The 15,486-nt window shown below is 36.0% G+C and overlaps 1 protein-coding gene across 1 annotated transcript in view; it reads left to right on the top strand.

Annotated features, from left to right (window-relative positions):
- The first annotated feature begins 1,359 nt into the window (after positions 1-1,359).
- Positions 1,360-15,486, top strand: part of drc4 (dynein regulatory complex subunit 4) — a 47,049-nt gene continuing 32,922 nt past the window's right edge. The window contains exon 1 of the mRNA XM_079373465.1: positions 1,360-1,502. Coding sequence (XP_079229591.1) covers positions 1,500-1,502 — 3 coding nt within the window. The 5' untranslated portion in view covers positions 1,360-1,499. The remainder of the gene's footprint in view (positions 1,503-15,486) is intronic.

Raw genomic sequence — 15,486 nt, 5'->3', positions numbered from 1 at the left:
ATTTTTTTCAGTGCAAAGATAAGCTTCTGATTTGACCCTTCTGATTTGAACAAAAAAAAAAATAATTATCAAGTGGTTACATTTTTTTCAGAAGCACACGTTTCATGTGTGTTTCACATGTGATTTTAACATGTTAAGCTTGTGTGATGCACATTTAACCTCATTCTGTAAGGGGATGATTATATTAAGTATGTTACATATTGTCATTTCCCATAACAGGCAACAGAAGAGGCACTCAACAGAAGGTACACACACTGCAACATGTGAATGAAAGTAAGTGCAGTCAAATTCACCAACACTCAAAAATCTATACAGTATAAGCTTTGTTAGTTCAGCTAGTTGGCTTATACATTTTTGTTACATTTTGTCTCTTTCTACAGAATACAAAGTGTGTGCAGTGTTCATGGACTACCATCATCTGTTTTTCTTGGTCCTTTGTCTCAGTTTCTCACAAAAAAAACCCTGCAGAAGTATTTGTGAAAATACCAAATGTCCAGAGTCTTTTCTTTATTGTGTATTCTTTATTATTTACACTTTTCTTTTTTTCTTTCTTATCTTACTCTTGCTGAGCCCTTTTGTGAAAATATCAAATAATTAAATATATAAACATTTTCAGATGTGGTTCTTTCTTATATTTCCTGTAGAAGCCCCTTGTGATTCCTGTAGGATTTTAGTAGGATTTCTGTGGGATTCCTGTAGAATTTCTGTAACTTATGTAGGATTCTTGCAGGATTTCAGTAATTTCCTGTGTGATTCCTGTAGGAGTCCCACACGAAAATGATCACGGAAATCTTGTGGGATCGGGCAGGAACTTGCCGCAATGCAGGTGTGCTGGTCCTGCAGGATTTTCACCTTCAGGAATTTCTGCAGGATTTTTTTTTGTAAGGGCATGACTAAACAACACTGTGTCTCCCCACTCCATCTTCCAAAAAGCTACATCTTCTTCAGTAGAGTGAGTCTCTTGTAGAAAAACGAAATGTGATTTCTGGCCTTTACAAAACAAAAATATGCCTGTGCATTTACTTTGTTTTTAGTCCCCTTGCATGTAATGAACAAAAAGATAAACAGGATTTTTGTGAAAACACTCAACTGGAACAGTGAGCAAACAGATAATGTCACTGAACAGTCAGTGATCTGAAGAATAAATGTATCACAAAAAGAGTTTCTCATAAATCAACATTTCCCTATTTCCGAATATTCATCATTCTGGAAAAAAATAGTTTTCCCTCAATGAAAGCAAAAGGACCCCGAAAGTATGCTACCTTCCCTTCTGCTCGAGCTTGTTTAATGCGTGGCCAAAGCACTTGCCTCGCCTCTCTGTCCTCGGTGATAGGTGGCGATGATGCGCTTTTTGTTTCTGAACCACCATAAAAGAAGAAGAAGCGGCAGCAGCGGAAGAAGAGATCTCATGTTGCTAGGAAACCGTTGTTTAGTGGTATCGGCGTGGGACGCGAGAAGCCACTTTATTTTCATTTGAGGTGACAACGCACTCACAAATAATGGTAAGTAAATACTTATAAAATCATTTATAATATTTATAAAATCATGTCGTCTGTGCAATATCAATATTGTCAAATGAACTATCAGCGGGGATAAATAAATGTGGCTCAGTATTGCTGATGTTGTTGGTCCAAGGGTGATACGCAAGCGTATCGATTAATAATATAGCCTACTAGAAGCTAAAGTCTGATGTTTAGTACAAACTGTATTTCCGCAAAACAGCGAATGCATCACCTACAGTATATTAATTTTGTTGTCTCCATCCATAATAGTATATAGTAATTTATATGAATATCTATTTCCCTTACGAAATTTAACCATGTCTTTATTACAAATAAGTAAATACAAACAAACCATGGTTATTGTAGTTAAACCACGGTAACCATAAATTATCCATGGTTTTGCTAAGGGACAAACATGTTGTAACCAGGGCTGGACTGGGGTTAAAATTCGGCCTTGGACAAATCCAGCCCACGAATTCCCCTGTAAAAGTTTTGCTGGGTTATAGGGCCTTCAGTTGGAGTGAATAAATAAAATAGGCCAATGATAGATATTACTGAATTGATGGCAAATGTAACAAACTTAATAATGCATTTTTGTCACATAGAAATGCACTTGACAGTAAAGCAATTTCCTAGAGACATCAGCAGCATTGATCAGTGATACTGGCCTTCAGTCATAAAAAAGATACCATTATACAAATATTAAAAATATACTGTATTTATGTTGTTTGTACATTAATTTAAGGATTGAATGTGAAATTATTGCAATGAAAAAAATATTTTACAATTTTTAATGTTAGGTGGAATTAAACTTTAAGAACTTTAATATTTGTAAATAGTAAACACCTAATTTATATAAGACTGATATTTATCTTTAATAAGGCTCTTACTGAATCAATTAAAATTGAACTAAACATCTAAAGAGAAAAAGGTTATTGCTTAGAATTAGTATTAGTAAGATGGTGGTCTCGAGAGAGAGAGGGTTTTTAAAATATGCAAAAAAGCAATAATAAACTATGACATTTGTAAAAATAAATAATAATAAAAAATAAATAAACGTAAAAACTACAAAAACATCTTACATAAAAGTAAAGTATTCCCCAATATTTCATATACACAATAGCAGTAAAATTGATAATAAATACATTTCTGCCAAAAAAAAAAAAAAAAAACCATAGGCTTTTTGTACAGTGTTAATAACTGCAAGTTAAAGTACTATGGTGCTGAATTGACCGTTCGCAAAGACCCACCCTCCTTACTTACTGTTGCTATCTCCCCGACAAACAATGCCACTCTTACACTACAAATCATGTTCTCATGCAGTGAAAAATACATTTCAGAGCAAAGAGGAAACTGACAACATGCAGACAAACAAAACAGAGCAGGTTACTTCTGATATGAAACAAGGTCTCAGGACGCTCAGCTTTCAAATTTGGTCATTTTTAAAGAAATTCAAACAATAAATACAATTTTGTGGCTCTTCAATTTGTCGTGACAGATCACTGTATTTCCTCAGTTCAAACACGTGAACCGATTGTCTTTAGGGATGCAACGATTATAGATTTTGCTGGTACGATTATTGTCTGATGAATAATCACGGTTTTTCGATTATGACGATTATTATGCATTTATTCATTTCCTAACATTTAATAATGTATAAAATCACATGAACACTCTTTAGATGTTAAAGTGTTATTTATTACTGGCTTTTGAAACAGAAATAACACAGTAACCAACAATACAGCACAAAATAATAATAATAAACAAACAACAAACAAAAGTCCTTCTCTCTCCTTCTCTCTCGAATAATTAATTTAAGTAGCTAAATATAATTAATTAATTCAAATAAATGTGATCTTACCGCACTATTTAATCTCTTTCTGATCTGAAGTGGGCAGAATGCTGAGCTAACGAGCCGTATCTTTGCGTCAGGTGGTTCTTGCCTTCATGTCGTGCATTAAAATCATTCAATGTACAGCTAGCCGTGCATTATCCCATATGTATTCGCTCTTTAGCATTAGTTTTTTTACAGCAATATTTAAATGACTTCTTGGTGTACCCAAAATGGTCCCACACTTTCGACAGGCATTTCTCTGGTGGAAATAAAGCTTCGCTGTTTAGTCCCTCTGTCACTAATCTAATGCGTGTAGTAGCCTTCGTGTCTCTGATAAGCACGTAATTTTAAGATGGTGCACCACTAGTGTGACTTTGTTTTCATTTTGCACAAGCTGCAACAGTTCAGCTCCGTGCAACAGAAACACTCGGTTTTGTGGAACCTTTACGATTAATTAACCGTGACGTTTTAAAGTGCGGTTAATCGCGGAACCGGTTAATCGCTGCATCCCTAATTGTCTTTTCATATTTACATAAGCACGAAATGAACATAAATAAACATCAGAAAGAATTTTATTTCAACCCCGGAACACCATTTTACAAGTTTAAAGGCCCGTTCACACCAAGCACGATAACGATAAAGATAACTATAAAGATAACGATATTAGCGTCCACACCAGCGAACGATATCGCCTGTTTATTCTAAGTGCACGTGCGTCGGCTGCTTTAAATTCTCGAACTCGTTATAGCAGGATGGATTCTGATTGGCTGTCAGTGTTTTTATCGTTCATCAGCTGGAAAAAATCGTTCTGGAAGTGATTCCAACAATATCGTTTGTCTGTGCCTTTATCGTTATAGTTGTGGTGTGGACGCTGCTATTCTTTAATACTGAGAACGATTTTTAGAACTATATCTTTATCGTTATTGTGCTTGGTGTGAACGGGGCTTAAGTCCACCAAAGTTAATCTACTCTCCTGTCTGATTTGTGGTTAAAGCCCAAAACACACTGAAGGATTTTAGCAATCCTATAAGATCACTGCATGTCACACTGTGCGACATGGATCTAATAAACTTGGCTACAACGTGTGTAGACTGTACGATGATGACACCTATTAACTTGTACGATACAACGCACTTTAATAAACGTCATCAGCATGTGCTAGTGGTAAACAAAAGAGCACGATAAATCACACTTTAGCAGTTGTATATTTTATGTGCGCTGAAAAAAAAGTGGAAGCAGCGGAAGAGGAAGGGATAAGATAAGGCAAGCAGTTTAATGTTTTAGTGCCATGACCCGTTGATTTCATGTCGCATTTTTATTGGCTGGTCAGTAAACGTGAATCGTACCAGCAAACACATTGTGCGATGGTCGAGCTGTATCATAGGCTATCTTTGGTTGCAAGACCGTGACAATGGCTGTCTTGGAACCTCTCTCACTGTACAACACAAGACCACCAATTAGGAGCCACGATCACAGAAATCACCATGATTGTTTCACAATGCCAATCTTTCGTCTGGGACAGCCGAAAATCGTGCAGTGTGTTTAGGACTTTAGACTGGAAGGGATACTGCTGTGGCTACTGGGCATGTGCATTTACATATTTTCCGAGCCAACAATATAACGTGGAAAAGGGTTTTAAAAAGCACGTGGCGCCATAGTTTCATGACTTTAGAGTGTCTTTTTGCAGTAAAGGACCTGTCATAGTTTGATGAGTGGAAAGATGACATGACGCGATGCGAGGTTAGCTGCATTGAAAACAGATTAACGCACGTGCATATACAGCTCCCATTCGGTGCGAATTTCACAGGATTTTGTCCACAGCATGATAATAGCACACGTTTTAACATATATTATTATTTCACACTCGGTATTTTAACTTGAGCACTGCAAGCCATGCATACAGCGCCGGACATGACAGGCTTTCTGGTATGCAAATAAGTACTTTAAAGTAGGGATGCACCGAAATGAATATTCTTGGCCATAGGGCTGGTCCGAATACCATTTTTTGAGCTTCGAGTATTCGGTAGTGATCAACATCGAATATTCGAAGCTTCGGTGGGAGGGGGCTGAATATATTCTTATCTCTAATAAAGGCAGGAATCTCTCTGTGTGTGTCTGTCTGTTGCATTTTTATGTCGAGAACCGTTCATCCAACTGCTGGGGACGCAAGGGAGTGCAAAGTCGCATTTTTGTGTAATATGGATACAGGCAAGTCGCTACACTTTCAGAATGAATAAAACTTTAATAAATGACAGAACAGCACAAGCCGAAAGCCGGGCGCTACATGCGGCCCGGGCAGGGTTTATATTATTTAAGAACGAACACTGCACTATAATACAAAACAATAACAGGTCTGTTAGAGCAATACTTTAAATAAGGTATAGCCCAACATTTATCAAACAAACAAATAACTCCCAAATTAGCAGCACAGTAAGGCGCCGTAAAGGGTAGGCTATTTAAATAAAAGAACGAAAAATTAATTAACGAAGTTCAACGAATTGTAATAAATAAAGAACACGGAAGCAGCATACTTTCAATAAAATCACACATTTTAATTAACGAACAGTTTAAATAAAATTAAATGAATTCCCTTCTAGAATAAAAACATTTTAATAGTCTAAATAAAATAAACAAAATATTCTTTACAAAGTAAAACTTTGAAATAAATCACTCCCAAATCGGATATTAGCAGCACATTTTTGAAAATAAGGTAGCCTAACATTTTTCCAACAAAATCACTCTTAAATCAGAAATTAGCAGCAGAGTAACACCGACACCATAAAAGGTATGCTAGTTAAATAAAAGAACAACAAATAAATTAACAAAGTTCAACAAACTGTAATAAATAAATGACAAGGTAGCATTATTTAGTGTTTAAATAAAAGAAAAAAAATCCCTTATACAATAAAACAAAATGTAATGGGCTAAATAAAATAAGCTAACGGTAGTTCACATTTCAATAAACGAACAATTTTACAAATCAAACTTTCAAATAAATAAAATCAGGTTGCAAGCTGAAGCTAGAAAAGCTACCTATTTAGCTACACTCTTTTCAAGTTGTGTGCAAGAAAGATGAGCTTGTCTACATTTTCGGGCAAAAGCGAACTTCGGGTCTTATTAACGATGTAGCCAGCTTTTGAAAAAATGCGCTCTGACGGAGTTGAAGTGGCCGGAACGCAAAGGAGGTGTTTGGCTGCAAATGCCAGTTTAGGGTAGCGGTCACTATTTTGCTTCCACCATGCAAGCGGGCCCGACTGTACTTTTGTAGCGTCTTTTAAATATTGCTCCATCTCTTTTTTTGCGCCGTCTCCATGTTCTTCTTCCTCTTCGTCATCGGACTCCATCAGCATTAAAATCTCCTGATGTTTTTTTGTTTTTTTTTGGTGGTGGCGCCGCAGTCTCCTCTTCTCTATGGCTTGCAGACAGCTCTTCCACATTCCGATCCGTCTGTTGCTGGTGCAGATGTTCAGCCAGGCGGACAACCTATTAATTAGCATTTTCTTAGTCAAATTATGCATTGTGCACGAGATGAAGTAGTGTAACAAAATCATCATATTAAATTACATTTAAATTATTTATATTCGAATATACTCCAAACGAATATTCGAATATTCTGGTCCAGCCCTACTTGGCCAAAAGCCGAACAAAATGAAACACTGGGCCTAAGGCTGAATACCGAACACGATTTTTCAAATTTTTTCCTCCATGTAGGCCTGATTTGCTATTTTGTTCACCATTGCATAAATTAAATAGCCAAAATATGCTTTTTTACTGTTTTGTCCTGCTTTTCAAATAAAAAAATAAATTACAAAACAACAATTTAAAAACATTTACTTAACACTGAACATTATACCAACAATCACAATTTAACTTAAAATTAATCCGTTCAGTTTTTTTCTGGCATAAAAATATTCTTTTAATTTCTTTGAATTAATGAAAATTAAACAAATCTTATTTTATTTTGGAAAATAATATATAAATGTATATTATATAATATATATAATATATAAATATTTAATAATATGACATATTTCTGCCGCAATGTCTACAATTGAAACCCGAACTTTTATTTTGACGGGTTGCCGTGAATATCTTTACATTTATGTGTGTATATTAGGGATGGGAAGATTAACCGATATGTATCGATACGCGGTCATGCGCGTGCACGATGCGAGTGCATCGGTAGAGCAGCAGAGGATGAATTAAATTTTGGAAACAAATCGAGATGCATCGGTTTTTCCAAGATACAGCTTATCTTTTTAATATAGAATGTATTTCTTTGTTTATTAACAAGTGTTGTCAACCTGTTTTTGGAGTATAATTTAATCGACCTACATAAAGTAGGCCTTAGCAACGGACTTGCGGATGTGTACACTACAATTCAATGTATCAGGTGCGCGGATGAAGCTAGTGGTGCGCCCTAATTGTCAGGTAGCGCGAGGAGCAAAGCAAACATGTCGGACGCCGAGACAATTTATTCCCCACCGAGTTTTAAATCTAAAGTGTGGCAACACTATGGATTTTACAAGAAAGATGGACGACTTGACAAGACAGATGCAATTTGTAAAATGTGCCGCGCATCTGTAAAATACACGGGCAGTACGACTAATCTGATATCTCACTTGAAGCGGCGCCACGGTGTTGTTGTGGAACCATCTTCCAGTGTCCCTGCATCCCCTGCCTCCTGCTCTGATTCACCTGTAGCTACCAGCTCCAAAAGTGGTGAGAAAAGCATTGAAAGTTTTTTCCACGCCCCGCTTGCTAACAGTTCTGCGCGCTCTACGGCAATAACGGATGCTATTGCATTGTTCATCTGCAAAGATATTCAGCCTTATAGTGTCACGGAGAACGAAGGTTTTAAACACCTCCTCCATGTCTTGGAGCCTCATTATAAGATACCAAACCGAAAGCTATTCTCCGATAAACAGATTCCTGCTCTGTACGACAAATGCAGAAGAGAGATAGAGGAGTCTCTGCACAAAGCCCAAAGAGTTGCTGTAACAGTGGACGGCTGGACATCGTGCGCTACAGCATCATATGTAACGGTCACAGCACACTACATAGATGACGGGTGGGTTCTCAAAAACCACGTTCTGCAGACCAGAGTGTTCAACGAGGCTCACACAGGGAATAATCTAGCCGTTTTACTTCAGGATGTGTGCCGCGAGTGGAAGATTGAAGAGAAGAGCCCCGCGTTAGTCACAGATAACGCCAGAAACATGATCCTGGATAAATAATCAAATAAATAATCAAACTCATTCAATGGCACCGCATCTTCTTTCACATCATCACATAAACTTGATCTAATTAGTTAGTGCTGAATTATCGCATCTATCGTGATATGGGTGTGAATCGTATCGTATTGCATCGCAATATGTCACAAATGTATCGTTAATATATCGGATCGGATATCGAGATGCGTATCGGATCGGCATTATACCTTAGATGCCCAACCCTAGTGTATATGGTATGAGGATAGTTTTACTCAAATGAAACGGTCAAACGTTCATGAAGTGACTCTCAGAGCAGTTCTGGAGATGTTGTTCATGTATTTATGTCCTGGTTTAGTGAGGCGGCAGACGTTAATATCACCGCAATCCTCGCGCGCTTCAGTATAAGTAACGTTAGTAAACATAACCGCGCGTCTGCGCCACTCATTAACACAGAGACACGCAGAATTCATATTTAAATAGTCTTTTTGCGGCTTAATATTTACAAATACTAGTGGGATTGGGCTCACTGTGTGTGTGTGTGATACAGAGAGCGCGAATTGTGTAGAGACAGAAATAACATGCCGTCGTGTAAATAAGACAAATAACGTAAGGCTATTTAGTTTAAAGAACAAGGTATTGACCTGTTTTTTCTTCATGTAGCGTATGTATCTCGTGTGGTTTACATCGTCAGCTGCTCTGCATTAAATTAAGATAAATAACTTGTTTCTTCATCAGAAACACAAAATATCCAGAATGCTTACAAGGATACATCTGAAATAATTAGAGGTACAATTAGCATCAAGCTACATTGAAAATGTAATTATTAACGTTTTTGCTCAAAATCTACTTTAAATCATCATCGAGTGCTTGTAATAACTTCCGATTGTGATCTAAAATGGATTTTGATTCTATAATAGGCAGACATGCACTCTTTGCATGTTTTATAATGGACTGATCGCTTGTCATGTCATAAACATCCTTTTTTGTTAAAATAAATACCACGAGCTGCATAAAAACATCTATAAAGAAAACCTTCATAATTATAGGTCTATTTGCTTTCATATTTCATGTGTAGAAAAATATTTCTCTGCTATGAAATATGTAATCATATCTCTTGCCCTTCTGTATGTTTATATATATATATATATATATATATATATATATATATATATATATATATATATATATATATATATTATATACAGAAGGGCAAGAGATATGATTACATAATTGACAGGTCTAGCTGAATGAGCTTTGACTCATAAACACTCGTGCTCGTGGAAGAAAATGGATGATGTTCTTCAGATCACATAATTCAGTGGAGAATTAATATGTTATTCTGTATAAAGAACATTTGAGAATAGTCTGTTCTTGAATACCTACGATAACAAGAACTCCTTAAGTCTGCAATACACTGTTCTCTACAGCCTTGTAATTCATTGTATTTTTCTAGAGCTTTTGTTTTGATGTAAAAATCTTAACTTCAGAAATGGAAAATAAGGGACAATTGTAATTTTGTTTAAATTAAAAATGTATAAGGGACACTCAAAATATTTGTACTGTACCATAATGTATGTCTACCTGCAGTTAAAAAGTTCCCAGAAAAAAAAAAAATCACATTTGTTTTGCTTAACCTATGTGTACAATTATTCTAAAAAGAATTTTAATGTCATATAAAAAATGTGCTGAAGAAGGATGGATACATGGAAGTACACATCTTTCAGATCTATCGTGATAAACCAGTGCTTGGACCTGATTTGAGGCATGACTTTTCTGAGCGTGGGCATCCTGAACTCGCATGACTGAGCGGTTCAGCTGATGCAGATCTAGAATAGGACGCAACCCCCCATCCTTTTTCAGAACGATGAAGTATCTGCTGTAGAACCCAGACTCTCTGTCAAGAGAAGGGACCACCGCAATGGCCTCCTTCCTCAAGAGAGTGTCTACTTCTTATTCCATGACCAGAGACTGCTAAGCTGCTCTGGAGACCTCCTTGGAAGTTGCGAGCCTTCCACAAGCGCTATGCTTCCGGGAGATGCGCTTGCTGCAGACCACTGTGCTCTTAAGCACCGGGGGTGGCTGGGTTGACAGACTGATCTCCTGAGGGCACTGAGGAGAGATGGGCACCATATAATGAGGTGTACACATTGCTCTTCCCCAGAGGGGCCTGCTCTCAGAAGTCCTGGGCCATAGGCATCAGGACCTTTTTGGCCAAAGACTTTCTATTGTGATGGTCCACAAATCCGCCTTCCGCTTAGAAGCCTTCGACCGGGTCCCCACTGCTCTGTTTTTCCCATATGAGCAGCTGGAAAACGGCTGGGGCTGCTCCCGCCCATTAGCCCCTGAGACCTGGCTTCCATTAAAAATTTTGGGGCCTTAAGGACAATGCTGCAGTGGGGACAGAAAGCTCGCAAGCGTCTGTGCCGCCTTAGGCATCGCCCTAAAGCCCTACTCATTCAGCCCCCCTTTTCTTTCTAAAGCCCGGCTCACACTGTGCGATTTTGGTCATGATTTGGTCGTCTGAGACAAATTTTGAAAATCCTAAAAGATTCCTATAATCCTAGGCTAAAATCGGTTGTCTAGATCGCTGGTTTGACATGTTAACCGACAGCCGATTAATGGCCGTTGCGATCAATTTTTTCCTCCCATTAAATTCTGGCAGTGTCAGAAGATTTCAGACACTTTTTTTTTTTTTTTTTTTTTTTTTCTTTATTGAGTACAAAATCGAAGTACAACAAAATGGCCTTAATAAGTATACAAAAAAGAATCTGGTATGGAAGGCTTAACACAATAATACCATATTAATTCCAGACAAAACATATTACAAAATATTCCAAAAAACATAAGATAAAAAGAAAAGAAACAGGAACCATAATAACAACAACAAAAATTCTAATAATAAAAAGAAAATATAATTACAACAAATTATATAATACAAACAAATTAAACAGTTTTACTGCCTTTGGATTTTTTATTTTACTAAGGGCATCTAAAAAGCATTTTAAATCATTTTTAAACACAATAAACAAGGGAGGAGATTTAAAATATCGACATTTATGTATAAAGAATTTTGCTAATAATATAATATTATTAATCAAGTCATGCAAAACAGAGCACTCTTTAGTTATTCCGTACATTACATCTTGTAAGGTTAGAGTGAAACTATCAGCAACCACACGCCTCTCTACCATCCAGTCCTGCAATGCTTTCCAAAAAGACTGAGACAAACTACATGTAAAAAATATATGTTCTGTATCTTCAAATACATTTTTGCATAGATAACAGGGCTCATTTTCAAAATTAAATTTTGAGTGCAGAAATTTATTGGAAGGATATATATCATTTAATATTTTAAACTGTATTTCTTTTACCTTGGGAAGAATAGGATATTTTAGATAGGATGTTCTGATATATTTAACAATGTTTTTGTCAAATGTGTGATCTAACTTATTTCTTAATATTTGATAAGGGTAGTGTGACTGGATGATACATTGTCTTATATATTTGTTAGTACAGAGTTTATTCTCTATTTCAATATCACCAATATATAATAAAGGAAGGACAGCAGTAATTTTGGAGTAGGAAAGGGAACATCTCATTAACATTTTTATACCCGAAGGTATTGCATTAATAACAGTGAAGAATTGCTTTGGATGACAGGCAAATCCGTGTTTTAAAGTGAATGAATTGTAGTCTAACATATTACCACTCTCATCCATTAGATCCAAAACTGACCAAATATTTTTATTTACCCAGTCCTCATAAAATAAAGATTTGTTTCTATGTAGAATATATTTGTTATTCCATATAGGAGTATTATGAGGTGTAAAATTGTGTGTATGCGCCAATTTCCAACATAGTAAGACTTGTTGGTGGAATGCTGATAGTTTCACTGGAAGTTTGGGTAAATCAAAGTCACATTTGAGAAGAAAGCGGATACCACCCAATTTACGAAACATAGCTGAAGGTACAGCATACCAGAAGCTCTCAGTATTACTTAAAAACATTTGAAGCCACTTAAGTTTTAACAAAATATTCATACTCTCAAATTCAATTACATTCAGACCACCTTCTTCATACATTTTAATAATATCAGATTTTCTAATATAATGAGTTTTGTGCCTCCAAATAAAGTCATACATTTTTTGATTGCTTCTTTTAATAATAACTGAAGAGGGAGCTAAAGCAAAAGCTGGATAAATCAGTCTGGATAAGTATTCAACTTTAGTTAGAAGAATCCTCCCAAAAATTGACACGTCTCTTTGCAACCAGCAATTCAAGATACCACCGGCTTTATGTATTTTATTCTCAAAATTCTCTTTCATACTAATCTTAAAATCTCTGGAAATAGAAATGCCTAGATATTTTACTGTCTCTTTAACTGGAATATTATATAAGGATAACTCTTGAATGGGGTGTAGGGCCAAAAGTTCACATTTGTTTACATTTAGTTGAAGGCCTGAAGCTTTGCAGAAGGACTGACTGATTGCTAAAGTTTTCCCAAATACATTTAATTTATTTACAGATAAGTCTTGACTAACCAGAGTGGACAACATATCTACAGCTAAAATAAATAAAAGAGGGGACAGCGGGCATCCTTGCCTTATTCCACGGCCAATCTTAAATCTATGTGTGGTACCAAAAGGGAGAGAAACTGAACTGTTCATGTCTCTGTAAATCATTTTTATAACACTGATAAATTGTTCACCAAAACCGAAAAGTTCTAAGGATTTAAGAAGAAAAGAATGCTCTATCATATCAAAGGCCTTTTTGAAATCCAAAAATAAAATGAATCCATCATCCTCTATCAAGTGACTGTACTCCACCAAATCCATCACCAACCTTATATTATTATGGATAGATCTTCCTTTAAGAAAGCCTGATTGTGATTCGTTAATTAAATTATTAATGCCCACTTTTAATCTATTAACATATATATGTGTGAAAATTTTATAATCATTATTGAGCAATGTGATCGGACGAAGATTATCCATATATCTCATATCTTTATCTGGTTTAGGGATTAATGTAATCAGACCCTGATTCATAGTGGGGCCTAAAGATCCATCTTCAATGGATTCAACAAAAGCATTAAATAATAATAATCTAATATCATTCCAAAATAATTTGTAAAAATTAGCTGTGAGGCCATCAGGGCCCGGAGATTTGTTTAACTTAAGGTTTTGAATCACTGAATCAAGTTCTTCAATATGCAAATCAGAATCACAGCAATCTCTCCAATCATTGTCAATGTGGGGAATAAAATCTATTATATTATCAAAGAAATTATTACACTCCAATGGGGAGAAGTTGGAAGAATACAGGTCACTGTAAAATTGATAGATATTCTTACTTATTAGAGTAGGATCTGTACATTCAGCATCATTTATCATTAGTGAAAGCACTGAGTTACTTAATTGTCGTCTTTTTTCTAATCTACAAAAGTAAGAAGTACTTTTTTCACCCTCTTCTATCCACTTAGCCCTAGAACGAATATATGCACCTTTGGCTTTCTTAATATAAAGATTGTCCAGTTCTAATTGCAGAGAGACAATTTTGTTTTTTTCAGTATCATTCAATTCATTTTCACTACAACATTTGTTAATTTCATAAATAATATTATGTTCCTGTTGTCTCCTTACTTTGGCAAGTATTTTACTGTAATTAATTGAAAATTGACGAATTTTAAATTTGAGGAACTCCCATCTGGCTTTGTTAGAATTAAAGTTTCTACTGTTCTTAATTTCCTGAATTAACTCTTTAACTTTATTACAGAATCTCTTATTATTAAGTAGATCAGAATTAAATTTCCAATAACCCTTAATCCTTGAAGTGTTTTGATTTGGTTTGAGAAATAATGAAATAGCACAGTGGTCTGTCAAGGGTGCTGCTGAAATAGCACAGTCCTTAACAAATAATATTAAGTTATCTGAAATAAGCCAGTAATCGATTCTTGATTTGCTGGTGGCATTAGGTCTTAACCAAGAGAACTGCCTGAGATTAGGATTGAGATATCTCCAGACATCTATCAATTTAAGACTAGTGCAAAAATGGGAGACCAAAGGATTCGGTTGAGAAGTAGTGCTTTTGGGAGGATATCTATCATATGTTTCATCCGGTGCAATATTAAAATCTCCACCTACAACAATATTATCTGTAGGGTATATCCTCTTTAAATCAGAGATTAGAGAAGAGACCTCTTTAAGTAAATTTTGATTCAGTTTAGAATTATTGTGGCCATATACATTAACCAAAATGAAAAAAATATGTTCAATATCTAAAACAACCGCTAACCAGTGTCCACTTAGATCAGATCTAGAAGTGATTACTTTCCCTGGACAGTTGTTAAATAAAATTGCAGTACCTGCTGAGTGAGAAGAACCATGGCTAAGTAACATCTTATCTCCCCATTGACTAGACCAAAAAGCAGTATCCGTTAAAACAGAGTGCGTTTCTTGTAGAAAAATGCAGCGAGAACCATTACTTTTGCAGAATAAGAACATTGCTTTTCTTTTAACCTTGTTTTGAATGCCCCTTACATTCAATGACATTAAAGAAAATGGCAATTTAACTGGGAACATAAAAAAAGAAAAGTGCAAAATGTAAGGAAAGATGCAAACACTTGTATGAGAAAAAAAAAAAAAAAAAAGAATTCACCAGGTTGTCTAACCACGAACCTAGAACATACCTTACAACCTAGTGCGTCTCCCAAACAGTCATTTCTCATACCATTCTACCCGTAATCAGTTCAAGTGAATAATCATGTTGAGTCAATGCGTTTCCCTTCAATGTAACCAAACGGTCCACGGTAGTACGCTTTCTTTCCTGCCTTGCGCGCTTGATCAATCAAAGGCCAGAGCTCAGCGCGGGCCAGCCGGTCCTCTCTCGTCAGATCCTCCGTGAATCGAACTCCTCGTTCCCGGCAGACTGATGAATT

Source organism: Barbus barbus, assembly GCF_936440315.1.
Source record: "Barbus barbus genome assembly, chromosome: 23".
Taxonomy (NCBI): Eukaryota; Metazoa; Chordata; class Actinopteri; order Cypriniformes; family Cyprinidae; genus Barbus; species Barbus barbus.
This window is presented reverse-complemented; position numbering and strand designations above follow the sequence as displayed.